At 49.9% G+C, this 13770-nt stretch overlaps 1 protein-coding gene across 1 annotated transcript in view; it reads right to left on the bottom strand.

Moving 5' to 3' along the window:
- Positions 1-13770, bottom strand: part of LOC137642453 (corrinoid adenosyltransferase MMAB-like) — a 99571-nt gene that overhangs the window by 58188 nt on the left and 27613 nt on the right. Inside the window, exon 2 of the mRNA XM_068375017.1 lies at positions 7893-8083. Within this exon, the coding sequence (XP_068231118.1) occupies positions 7893-8002 (110 nt within the window). The 5' untranslated portion in view covers positions 8003-8083. The remainder of the gene's footprint in view (positions 1-7892; positions 8084-13770) is intronic.

Here is a 13770-nt window from a genome sequence, read left to right on the forward strand (position 1 = left end):
GGGACCCTCAGATTCTGAGTCTAGCCAACAACTCAGGAGCGAGCCTGAATGTTGCCTTCCCCTCTTCCTTAGAAAGGGGGGAGTAGTAAGAGACCAAGAAGATTGCTTACACACTGGCCGTGGCCAGAGTGAGCAGAAGACCCAAGGCGGAATACAATCCGAGGCCTGTCGTAAAAGGGTCTTGAGAAGATCTCTTAAAGGACTAAAAGTCCGAGCCATGCTCCAAGTTGGAGGTCTTCCTCCGACTAGGGCAGGGACGATCGTAGCTTCGCATGAGCGAGGATAGATCCAGCGGGCAGGAAAAAGTTATTCCTTTAAGCCTGAAGGTCAGGGAAAGGCTGAGCGACAGGCTTCATTGCCGAGAGCGGAAAGGAGCTTCCTCCCGCCGAAAGGCAATAAGACCCTTATTGCTGGAGAAGAGGCCTCACGGGAAGAGGTATATCTCCCACGGCACCCACCACCTTAGACTCTTCACTTTGCCTGGGAGACCCTTGTGGATGACTATCGCAGATGACGCGACCTCCGTACCGCGACTGTAGCGGGTTGTCTCTTCTAGAGGAGGAAGCGTAGTGTCTCCAGGCATGAAGCCGAAGCGATGCCCCGGTTCGGGAGAGATGTCGCAGTGTGGTTGCTTGAGTAGTCTGCGCCGTGGGAGAAGCTCTCCCGGGAGTTCCGTCAGGGGAAGCAGAGGGTCCAGAAACCGTTCTGCGCATAGTCCCAGTGGAGCTCTCCCATTGAAAGGTTGACAGACAACCTGGTTTTGTTGAGACCCATTGTCCGCAGACAAAAAGGAGGGAAGACGCAGGCGTCGAATTTGTCCCATCATCACCGGAATGCATCTTGCCAGAGTCTCGGGGTCTGAGACTGGGGGTAAGACTAGTGGAAGCTTGAGGTTCCAAGGTGTTGCGATCAGGTCCCCCAGACCAGCACTTGCTGGTTACCCAAGGTCAAAGACCCCTAGGTACACTCTCTCTATGAGGCTCTGCTCGGATAGTCTGAGAGAGACATTCCCCTGCCTGGAATGAGAGAGCCGATGGTGGAATTGAGAGAATCTCAATCATCCCGGTATCTCTACTACAAGATGTGAAGGTGTGAAAATGCGTCCCCTGCTGGTTAGAATGAAGTCGACGCGCAACGGGGCGACTTGGCAGGAGCAGTAGGATCTGAAGAGGGGCCAGACTAAGGCCCTTAAGCCTGCCTGAATGATGGAGAGGTATCCTTCAGGTCTTGACCATAGGCCTGGACAGAAACATGCCCCCCCCCCCCCTTTCCTTTGACGAGTCCGAGAACCGCATCAAGAATGTGGGGAAAGGACGAGAATATCCACTACCATCAAGAGGCTCCATAGGTCAACACCCATTGCAGGTTTAATAGTTCCGCTGGTCCCATAGGGCCAGGGAGTCCGGTTAAACATTGCCTGAAGCCACCGGGACTTGGATCGCCCCACATGGAACTTATCCTGAGGCGACCGTTCGGACTATAGACGGGTCAATGAGGAAAGAAAAACTAGGAAACGTTCCAAGGTAGGGCTGAAAGCTCTGCTTGACTGAGAACAGGTACTGCGACTCTCCTCAGTCTTGCCACAGTCAACCGAAAGGAAGGCTCGGAGGATGCGGTAAGAGAATCTGGCGTCCCCAGGTGGTCACCCATCCAAGTACCGACGTTGCTTAACCTCGCTGGACGGACGAGAAGCGGGGTTTCCAATGTGGTAAGGCGGTTGACTCAAAATCATGGCCAGATACTCCAGATGTTGAGGCAGAGGAAGAGAAGGCTCCAAGCAAAATACCATGAGCCCACACTCATGGTCACATTCCGGAAGCTAGTCCCGGCGCTGAAGAAGGTCGAAACCCGAGCCTACCGGAGTTGACCAGCCCTCCAAACAGCAGAGGAGGCGGAAGCCTGCACCTGAGCGGCCAAGAGGAAGGCAGGGAGAGTTCTCTGGGGAAACAAACCTGCTATGCCACGGCGGGATAGCCACACTGCATCATAAGCAGGAATACTTGCAGTCTAGGCTGAATTCGACGAGCACCCTGGAAGATGGATGGAATGGAAACTGAAAGTACCCGTCCTTCCGATCCAGGGTTAAAGGAGTCCTGTCGCCTCGTTACCAGTCTGATCGATTCTGCTGGTCTACGCTGGCCGAAGTTTGTTCGACAAACTTGATCAGGACTGAGAGGTCGACTATGGACATCCCCTCTCAGATCCTTCCTTACAAGAAAGGATCGACTGAGGGGACCGGGGGTGAAGCCGTCGATGATCCTAAGGAAGACCTTCGCCTAAGGTATGGATCATTCTGCCCAACCGGGCAACTCTGCTGACGCTATGGCATAGAGGTTCAGAGACACTGAATTCGCTGACAGAGACAGCAGGCGCGATATCCTTGGCTACTCACAGAGATTGTGCGGGAATGGGCATCGGGAAGCTGTCATTCGGATGAGTAACCTTAAGCATCCTCCCAGCGAAAAAACCTGCAATCCTAGAGTTCGTGAACTCCTTTTAGGCCTATGCCCCCCCGGGGGAATCTCCCGTGCCATCTGTTCCTGACAGGAGGAAACTGCAATTGGACACCTTGTCCCAGTTGTCGTAGCCGATAACTTAGGCCGACGTGGTTGAAAGAAAAGGGCGCTGGAGCCCTGCAGAGTCTGGAAGAAAGCGCCTTGGAGGAGTGAAACCGGAAGTCGATTTACTCCGCACAGCAGCTGTCTAAGTCTCTGTCCTTGGGCACAGACAAAACTCTTCTCAAGGATGGAAGGGTGTCTGAGGTCGTCGACCTCCACAGATGAGACACCCGAAGGAAGCCTTCAGTCGGCGCGTCCAGATGGTACAACATCGAGCTTGTCCGCAAGTAGATACTTAACGACGAAAGGCCAAGGTGTCTGAGCTCGAGAGGAGGAAAGTACCCTTGATCTTCCTGTAGCTTCCTTGAACCAAACCTCGGGCCGTAACCGAGGAGGGAAAGAACCTGGTAAGCTCCCAGAGGAAGAGGTAAGCAGTCACCCCTTGTCCGATGGAGAAATCTTGAACGGAAAGCCCCCCCGCCAAAAATCCTTCCAGGGCAGGAGAAGGAGAGAGTACTCGTACAGGAGAGGGGACCCTCGAGACCGACCTCTTGGGAACCAACTTCGCCCTGGGGGAAGTCACCACGAAGTCCACTCCTCTCTTTCTCTTCAGCGTAGGAGAGACAGCCGCTGGTTTGTTACCCTGGCCGGCGAGTACTGGTTTCATAACCCTCATTAACGCCCGTGCCAGCGGACCAAACCATGTCTGCTGCTCCAAGGACACAGAGTCCGAAATCCTCGCTAAGGTGAAAGGGATCGGGCGATCCTTTGGAGTGGACCCGACGGTACCTGCCTGAAAAGAAGGTGGGGAAGAATGCTGTACTGACCTGTCTTCGTCCTGCACTACCAACCTGTGCTTGGATGGAGGTGATCCCGAGTGCCGTCTAGGAGCATGCGTCCCTGCTGCTACCACCGGCTGTGGAATTCGCCGCGAACTATGGTCGCTCGAGGGCGAACGGTTGCGCAAAGGCGAACAGTCGCGCAAAGGCGAATGGTCGCGCAGGCGAGCGGTCACGCGGGCGCGCAGGCGAGCGATCGCGCGGGCGCGCAGGCGAGCGATCGCGCAGGCGCGCAGGCGAGCGATCGCGCAGGCGCGCAGGCGAGTGGGCAGGTAAATGAACACGTGTCCGAGGCGACGAACGCAAGCGATGGCGTGACGGCGAGGGATCGTGCTGCCGCGTAGGTGAAGAAGATCGCTGGCGATAATGACCGCGTGATGGTAAGCGATGGCGAGCAGCATGTGTAGGTGAATGATCGCGTGAAAGGGTGCGATGGTGATCAGCATCCGCAGGAGGGCGATCGTTCAGGGTTGTGCGATGAGGAGCAGCATGCGTAAGCGGGCAATCGTGCAGGGTTGTGCGATGGCGAGCAGCATGCGCAGGTGAATGATCGCGTGAAAGGGTGCGATGGTGATCAGCATCTGCAGGAGGGCGATCGTTCAGGGTTGTGCGATGAGGAGCAGCATGCGTAAGCGGGCAATCGTGCAGGGTTGTGCGATGGCGAGCAGCATGCGCAGGTGAATGATCGCGTGAAAGGGTGCGATGGTGATCAGCATCCGCAGGAGGGCGATCGTTCAGGGTTGTGCGATGAGGAGCAGCATGCGTAAGCGGGCGATCGTGCAGGGTTGTGCGATGGCGAGCAGCATGCGCAGGTGAATGATCGCGTGAAAGGGTGCGATGGTGATCAGCATCCGCAGGAGGGCGATCGTTCAGGGTTGTGCGATGAGGAGCAGCATGCGTAAGCGGGCGATCGTGCAGGGTTGTGCGATGGCGAGCAGCATGCGCAGGTGAATGATCGCGTGAAAGGGTGCGATGGTGATCAGCATCCGCAGGAGGGCGATCGTTCAGGGTTGTGCGATGAGGAGCAGCATGCGTAATCAGCATCTGCAGTTGAGGGTCGCGCGATGGCGATCAGCATCCGCAGTTGAGGGTCGCGCGATGGCGATCAGCATCCGCAGTTGAGGGTCGCGCGATGGCGATCAGCATCCGCAGTTGAGGGTCGCGTGATGGCGATCAGCATCCGCAGTTGAGGGTCGCGCGATGGCGATCAGCATCCGCAGTTGAGGGTCGCGCGATGGCGATCAGCATGCGCAGGTGAGCTAGTAGCTGGCGAACCATGTTCCTTCAGAAGTGTTGGAGAACATTGGCGTGCCAGCTGTAACACACGTGGATTGCGTGCCAGCTGTAACACACGTGGGCGATCCGGAGATCGCTGGCGAGCTGATGATCGCTGACGAGCAGAAGGCTACGCGTGGAAGCCTGCGCAAAGAAGAAGTCCTTGACCCCGACCTGAACCGAAGTTCTAGATCGCGAGGGCGAACGTGGGCGCACAGGGCACGTAACAGGAATCGCAGGGAAGATCATCTTGAAAGCGCTGACGAACAGGAGAGCGCTGATGAGCAGAAGGGCGCGCAGGGAAACCCTGACACGCAAGGGAAGAACCCCCGTGGGGGCAACCCTTTGCCCCGAAGGAATCGTTGTCCGCCGGGAGACTGATGTCCGTCGGAAGACCGCTGTCCGTCGGGCAGACCGTTGTCCGTCGGGAAGACCGTTGCCCGTCGGAAGACGAGATCAGACTGCTGTCCACTGCACCAAGGCGGAAGATCGAGAAAAAAGGAGTGTAGGCTGCAAACGGAGATCCAAAAGGGCGCCTCAAGCACCCTTATAGGGAGATGAGAGGCCCTTACGACGAGGCGGACGGAGGGCCTTACGGCGAGGGAGGCCAACAGCAACAGCAACAGAAGAAACCTCCGAAGAGGAGTCTCTATGAGTGTACTCTCTCGCGAACGAAAGAGAAACACTTCGAGGAAGAGACTGGTCAGCCAGTGACCTAAAAGGAGCAATCCTCCGAAGAGGAGCTCCTGCAGTTGCCCAGCCCCTTGAGCGAAACTGCAGGTGCGACCGCTCAGCACCAAGAGCATAGTCGCACGAAAAAAAGGCAAGAGAAGAACCCCCCAAAAGGGGAAAAACTCAAGCCTGGACAGGAAAAACTTCCCTCGGAAGGAAAGTTATCCGCCCAAGGAGGCAAGCCTCCTGACTGTTCTAAAATGAACTGGAGAGCTGTCCGTCGACACGGGAGTACTACCAGTAGAAGGAGACACGCCCCTGACGAAAATACAAGGGGGAAGGCAGCAACAGCCGAATCCCCAGGACTCAACCAGACAGCTCACACCGTTGCTATATTACAGAAACGAACTAGATCGGTAACTGTAAAAAAATAAAACAAATAATATTAGTACACATTCATTCCCCCGGGAAGGCTCCGAAGAGGAATCCCGAGGGAAAGGAACAAGAATTACACAACAGGCACGTGCCCTCACAACCACTTACACTCGCGGAAGGAGAGCTGTAACCAAAACAGAATTATAACAATTATAATTATGTAACTATGTAATTATGTAATTAAAAAATGAATGAACACTAAAGAAAGAACGAAAACCCCGAAAGGAATCGTTCTACAAGCTGAAAAAAAACAACTACAATTAGATTCATAACTAATTGATACAAACGTACGCGTAGCAACCCCCCACACGGAAAGGAAGCTAGGCTACAAGGGCGTAGTAACACGTAGTAAAAGGGTGAACGACCTCAAGAGAGAGAGAGAGAGAGAAAGACATAAGTCAAACTCGATCGCCACCCATAAAATACGCCGTGGTGGCCTAACTGCCGAGGCCTCCACGTAGATATCGTACACTACACACACACATCTGAAAAGGAAACTTACTTATTTCTATACTCAAATATATATACAAACATGAAAACATGTTTACATAAATATTGAGTAAAAGAAAAGTAAGCGATTAAGTAAAGACAAAACAGACAATGGCTGCCAAGCGAGGACCAAGACAGAGACGTCTGTCACAGTCCGAGCCAAAAGTGAAAGTGAGTATTCACGTGTGTGTGAGGGGGAGGAGGGGTAGCTAGCTACCACTCCCCTACCCCCCCGCTAACTAGCGCGGGGGGTAATACACCCTCGTTAAATTCTAATGGCTCGCCATTTCAGCTACGCTAAAAGTAATAACCCTTTGTAAATAGCGTGGTTTGTATTTCGGTTACGGAACAAATAACCCTTTAAAATACATATCTATCCAACCAATCTATTTAATAACCTTCCTCCAATTTATTCATGTGTATCACAAGTTCTTGTTCACCTTCTCCCACTCTATATCACTTGAGATTTTTTCTCTCTCACTTTTATCTGTACTAGCCTATCTAGCCTAACTTACACCTGCATATGATGTAGACCATGATGCATGAAAAAAACGCAAGTGAAAATCAGTCGTTTTAACCATTTTGTATTTTCCCTAACCATAAAAATTTGAGATGTTTAATAAGAGCATGACTTCGGCACTTTTAACAAGATAAACACAGCTGGTTTTCGGGTGGCGGGTAATCCCTGCCCATCTAATACAGTAGGTAGTGCTATCTTCACTTTGACCCTTAACCTAAGACTACTAGGGTGGTTGAGGAATAGTATAACTTAAAAGGTCTCAGGTTTGTAAGGTTATGTATTATAGATTTTTGTTACTTAAGAGTTGGGGTAACCTATTGGGAATGTCCTTGCTTGGCGATCTGCCAGACTGGAGTTTGAGTCCTGCTCAAGCTCACTATCCTTGTGAGCTAAGTATGGGGGGTTTGGGGGAGCCTATAGGTTATAACCACATGACAAATCACAGAGATATCATCATCAACAGAAAACAAACTGAAAAGAAAAAATCCAAAGTATGACGCCAACAAGTACGTCTGTACAGTACGGAGGGTTGAAGACAGAGTGAAGTAAGCTACAAGTCGGGTTGGTGGGGCTTCATTCGCTTCCCGACAGCCAGTTGTGTTTACCTTGTTGAAAGTTTAACATCCATTCCAACTTAGCTAAAGTCATACTACTATCAAAGGTCTCAGATTTGTATTATGTATAGGAACAAATAAACATAAAAAACATAATAAGATGTGAATGAATGTAAACAATAAGACATGCATAATATTGATACAATAAAAAATAGTACAAAGGCTAACCTCTCAATATCTTGCCCTGGAAGAAACATATCTCTCAATGAATCTTGTTACACTAAAGTATTCACAATACCATCTTCAAACTGATAAGAAATTAAATGAGTGGAAGTAAAAACAAAATCAATATACCGGTATTCTACAACAAATTGCAGTAGGAGATATAAGGGACTTCCGAAGGTGGAAGCACATGTCCCTCACCTATAATGTCTGTTTCACTATTCAAACTCAAAACTTTTCTAAGTTTCCTGACATCAAAGCCTGAATAAGATTATTGTTTCTTGTATTGATACAGGTTACTTTCAACTAAATTGTATGGTACACTTACCTGCAATGTCTGGCGGGATTCTGAAAACCTTTGCAGGAACTGCTGACAAGAAATAGCCTCTGTATTCCTGAAACAGCTCTGGTACATTTACACAGCATTCTCAAAGACATGCTGATTTATTTACAGAGAAACAAAGACCAAAATCAAGCTTTCCATATAATCAAATATCTATTCTGTGATGTCTTCAAATTCTGAAATTAAACGATAAAATCAAAATTACAGACTGTCCTAATTTACATCCAGTAACTTGTAAAACAATACTACTGTTAAAATTAAAACAAGAGTCAAAGGACATACTATATACAGTATAGTTTGTTTATCCACAAACACTGATACCAAAAGTAAATTTTAGAATTTGTTTATTTACTGGCTATACAAACCCGAGTCCTTTAAAATGTTATTTTGATAATAAAATAAATTTTTGAATATACTTACCCGGTGATTATAATAGCTGCAGCTCTGCTGCTCGACAGAAAACTCTACGGAAAAAATCCGCCAGCGATCGCTATGCAGGTAGGGGGTGTACTTCAACAGCCCCATCTGTCGTCCAGATACCCAATACTCATTGTAAACAAAGAACTCAATTTTCTCCTCGGTCCACTTCGTCTCTATTGGGGAGGAAGGGAGGGTCCTTTAATTTATAATCACCGGGTAAGTATATTCAAAAATTTATTTTATTATCAAAATAACATTTTTCAATATTTAACTTAGCCGGTGATTATAATAGCTGATTCACACCCAGGGGGGTGGGTAGAGACCAGCAATAAATGTTTACATTATTATGAGCTAAGGGTTTTTTATTTCATTTTAGAAGTTATCAAAATAACAAAAACAATATAAATAGGTACCTGGTAAGGAAGTCGACTTGAACAATTACTCTGCCTTTTTAAGTACGTCTTCCTTACGGAGCCTCGCGATCCTCTTAGGATGCTGAGCGACCCCTAGGATCTGAAGTATGAAGGGTTGCAACCCATACCACAGGACCTCATCAAAACCTCTAATCTAGGCGCTTCTCAAGAAAAGAATTTGACCACCCGCCAAATCAACCAGGATGCGAAAGGCTTCTTAGCCTTCCGGACAACTCAAAAACAACAATAAAAACATTTCAAGAGAAAGATTAAAAAGGTTATGGAATTAGGGGATTGTAGTGGTTGAGCCCTCACCCACTACTGCACTCGCTGCTACGAATGGTCCCAGAGTGTAGCAGTTCTCGTAAAGAGACTGGACATCCTTAAGATAAAAAGACGCGAACACTGACTTGCTTCTCCAATAGGTTGCGTCCATTATACTTCGCAGAGATCTATTTTGTTTAAAGGCCACTGAAGTTGCGACAGCTCTAACTTCATGTGTCCTTACCTTAAGCAAATCTTGGTCTTCCTCACTCAGATGTGAATGAGCTTCTCGTATTAACAGTCTGATAAAATAGGATAAAGCATTCTTTGACATAGGCAAAGATGGTTTCTTAACTGAACACCATAAAGCTTCTGACTGTCCTCGTAAAGGTTTAGTTCGTCTTAAATAGAACTTAAGAGCTCTCACGGGGCATAAGACTCTTTCTAGTTCATTTCCAACCATATTTGATAGGCTTGGAATATCGAACGATTTCGGCCAAGGACGAGAAGGTAGCTCGTTTTTGGCTAGAAAACCAAGTTGTAGAGAACATGTAGCCGTTTCAGATGAAAATCCGATGTTCCTGCTGAAGGCGTGAATCTCACTGACTCTTTTAGCTGTGGCTAAGCAAACCAGGAAAAGAGTCTTTAAAGTGAGATCTTTAAAGGAGGCTGATTGTAGCGGCTCAAACCTTTCTGACATGAGGAATCTTAGTACCACGTCTAAATTCCAACCAGGTGTAGCCAAACGACGCTCCTTCGTGGTCTCAAAAGACTTAAGGAGGTCCTGTAGATCTTTGTTGTTGGAAAGCCTCTGTGACGGAAGACTGATGCCAACATGCTTCTGTAACCCTTGATAGTGGGAGCTGAAAGAGATCGTTCTTTCCTCAGGTATAAAAGGAAGTCAGCTATTTGAGTTACAGAGGTACTGGTCGAGGATACCGATACTGACTTGCACCAGTTTTGGAAGACTTCCCACTTCGATTGGTAGACTCTAAGGGTGGATGTCCTCCTTGCTCTAGCAATCGCCCTGGCTGCCTCCTTCGAAAAGCCTCTAGCTCTAGAGAGTCTTTCGATAGTCTGAAGGAAGTCAGACGAAGAGCGTGGAGGCCTTGGTGTACCTTCTTTACGTGTGGCTGACGTAGAAGGTCCACCCTTAGAGGAAGAGTTCTGGGAACGTCCACTAGCCATCGAAGTACCTCGGTGAACCATTCTCTCGCGGGCCAGAGGGGAGCAACTAACGTCAACCTTGTCCCTTCGTGAGAGGAGAACTTCTGCAGTACCTTGTTGACAATCTTGAACGGGGGGAATGCATATAGGTCTAGATGTGACCAATCTAGGAGAAAGGCATCTATATGAACTGCTGCTGGGTCCGGGATTGGTGAGCAATATATTGGGAGCCTCTTGGTCATCGAGGTTGCGAAGAGATCTATGGTTGGCTGGCCCCATGTGGCCCAAAGTCTCTTGCACACATCCTTGTGTAGGGTCCATTCTGTTGGAATGATTTGTCCCTTCCGACTGAGGCAATCTGCCATGACATTCAAGTTGCCTTGGATGAACCTCGTTACTAGTGAAATGTTTAGACCTTTTGACCAGGTGAAGAGGTCCCTTGCGATCTCGTACAACGTCATAGAGTGGGTCCCTCCTTGCTTGGAGATGTACGCCAAAGCCGTGGTGTTGTCCGAGTTCACCTCCACCACTTTGCCTTGAAGGAGAGACTTGAAGCTTTTCAAGGCCAGATGAACTGCCAGTAGCTCCTTGCAGTTGATATGCATTGTCCTTTGACTCGAGTTCCAAGTTCCCAAGCATTCCCGACCGTCTAATGTCGCGCCCCAGCCTGTGTCCGATGCGTCCGAGAAGAGAACGTGGTTGGGAGTCTGAACAGCCAGGGGCTGACCCTCTCTGAGGCTGATACTGTCCTTCCACCAAGTCAGGGAAGACTTCATCTTCTCGGAAATGGGGATCGAGACCGCTTCTAGCGTCTTGTCCTTTTTCCAGTAAACAGCTAGGTGATATTGAAGAGGACGGAGGTGTAGTCTTCCTAACGATACGAACTGTTCCAGGGATGATAGTGTCCCTATCAGACTCATCCACTGCCTGACTGAACATCATTCCTTCTTCAGCATGTTCTGGATGCATAACAGGCCTTGACTTGTTCTGGGGGCCGACGGAAAAGCCCGAAAAGCTAGACTGTGAATCTCCATCCCTAAATACACAATAGTTTGGGATGGGACCACTTGAGACTTTTCCATATTGACAAGGAGACCCAATTCCTTGGTCAGATCTAGAGTCCACTTTAGATCCTTCAGACAGCGACGACTGGAAGAAGCTCTTAGAAGCCAGTCGTCCAAATAGAGGGAGGCTCGGATGTCCGCTAAATGAAGGAATTTGGCTACATTCCTCATCAGCCTCGTAAACACAAGAGGAGCTGTGCTTAGGCCAAAGCACAGGGCTTGAAACTGGTAGACAACCTTTTCGTAAACAAATCTCAGAAAAGGTTGGGAGTCTGGGTGGATGGGGACGTGGAAATATGCGTCCCTTAGGTCTAAAGAGACCATCCAGTCTTCTCTTCTGACCGCTGCTAGAACGGACTTTGTGGTCTCCATGGAGAACGTCAGCTTTGTGACAAAGACATTCAGCGCACTGACGTCTAGCACCGGCCTCCACCCTCCTGTCTTCTTTGCCACTAAGAAGAGACGGTTGTAGAAGCCCGGGGTTTGATGGTCCAGGACTTTGACTACCGCTCCCTTTTCTAGTAAGAGAGACACCTCCTGTTTCAATGCTCGTCTCTTGTCTTCCTCTCTGTACCTGGGAGAGAGATCGATGGGAGACGTTGCTAGAGGGGGTTTTCGTACAAACGGGATCTTGTACCCCTCTCTGAGCAACTTCACAGATTGTGCATCTGCGCCTCTCTTCTCCCAGGTCTGCCAGAAGTTCTTGAGTCTGGCTCCCACTGCTGTCTGAAGAAGCTGGCAGTCAGACTCTGCCTTTAAAGGACTTGGTTCCTTTCTTCTTCCCACGTCTCCCTTCGGCACGAGCACCTCCTCTGCTGGAGGCTCTGCCACGAAAGGGCGGAATAAATCGGGACGCTGGAGTGTCCATCCTTGGTCTAGCTGACAAGGTAGGCAAAGGGGTGGCTTTGCGGGCAGAGGACGCAACCAGGTCATGAGTGTCCTTCTGTATCAAAGAAGCAGCAATCTCCTTAATCAAGTCCTCTGGAAAAAGGCACTTAGAAAGAGGAGCAAACAGAAGTTCGGATCTTTGACAAGGTGTCACTCCAGCTGACAGGAAAGAGCAAAGGTTCTCACGCTTCTTGAGGACTCCGGATACGAACGATGCAGCAAGCTCATTAGATCCGTCACGTATGGCCTTGTCCATGCAGGACATGATGAGCAAGGAAGTTTCCTTCTCTGTCGGGGAGATCTTCCTGCTCAAAGCTCCCAGACACCAGTCTAAAAAGTTGAAGACCTTGAAGGCTCTAAATATCCCTTTCAACAGGTGGTCTAGGTCCGAAGATGACCAACATATCTTAGAGCGTCTCATGGCTAGCCTGCGGGGAGAGTCTACAAGACTTGAGAAGTCGCCCTGGGCAGAGGCAGGAACTCCCAAGCCGAGAACTTCTCCCGTGGCATACCAGACGCTCGATCTGGCAGAGAGTCTAGCAGGGGGAAACGTAAAGGCTGTCTTCCCTAGACTCTTTTTGGACTGCATCCATTCTTCTATCACTCGTAAAGCTCTCTTGGACGAGCATGCGAGGACGAGTCTAGTAAAGGCAGGCGAGGATGACGGCGTACCTAATACAAACTCTGACGGAGGAGAGCGCGGAGCCACAGACACAAACTGGTCCGGAAACATCTCTTTGAACAGAGCAAGAACTTTTCTAAAGTCCAAAGAGGGTTGCGTGGACTTAGGCTCGTCAAGGTCCGAATGTGGTTCATCAACGTGTGCCGCATCATCATCATCAGAAAGTCCATCATCCGAGAATTGAGGAGGAAGCGGTAATGGAGTAGGTAACGGCTGGTTAGCTGAGTCCGATCGCACGGGTGCACGCGTGACTGAACCGGACGCAAAGTCATGGAACTGTTGCCCAGTCTGTGAGCTGGCAACAACCATAGCAGCGCGGGGACGCACAGCGTCTACTCCAGACTGTCTAGTCTGATGTGGGTGAGCAGTGGCAACCACACTGGGTTGCGGAGGTTGACGCACCGCGTCAAAACAAAACAACTCTGACGGTTGTTGTACCTCGCGAACGTCAACGGAAGGCTCCGTGCGTCGCTGAACGTCAACATGCGGCTGGCAGGGCACACTGGAACGCATGGGTGGCGGGACTCTCTCAGCTCGAGTGCGCAAGAAGGTCGCCTCAGCGTCCACAGGACGCACAACCGAGTGTGTGGTTGGTTGTAGGCAAGAGGCTGGTGCAGCAGCAACCTTCTCCGCACGAAAGTCCTGCATCAGAGACGTTAATTGGGACTACATGGTCTGCAGCAAAGACCACTTAGGGTCTGCAGGAGCAGGTGCGGCGACAGACGGTGTAACTGCCTGAGGCGGTACCGCTTTGCCTCTCTTAGGAGGTGAGCAGTCATCGGAAGACTGCAGCGAGTCCGAACTGACCCAGTGGCTACAACTGGGCCGTTGGACTTGCGCGGAAGGGACCGACTTGCGCTTAAGTGGTCGTGAGACCTTGGTCCATGGTTTCTTGCGAGAAACCTCTTCCGCAGACGAGGAATAAATGGGCTCTCTCGTCTTTGTGTGGGTGAGGCGATCTTGGG

This window comes from Palaemon carinicauda, chromosome 6, assembly GCF_036898095.1.
Source record: "Palaemon carinicauda isolate YSFRI2023 chromosome 6, ASM3689809v2, whole genome shotgun sequence".
Classification (NCBI taxonomy): Eukaryota; Metazoa; Arthropoda; class Malacostraca; order Decapoda; family Palaemonidae; genus Palaemon; species Palaemon carinicauda.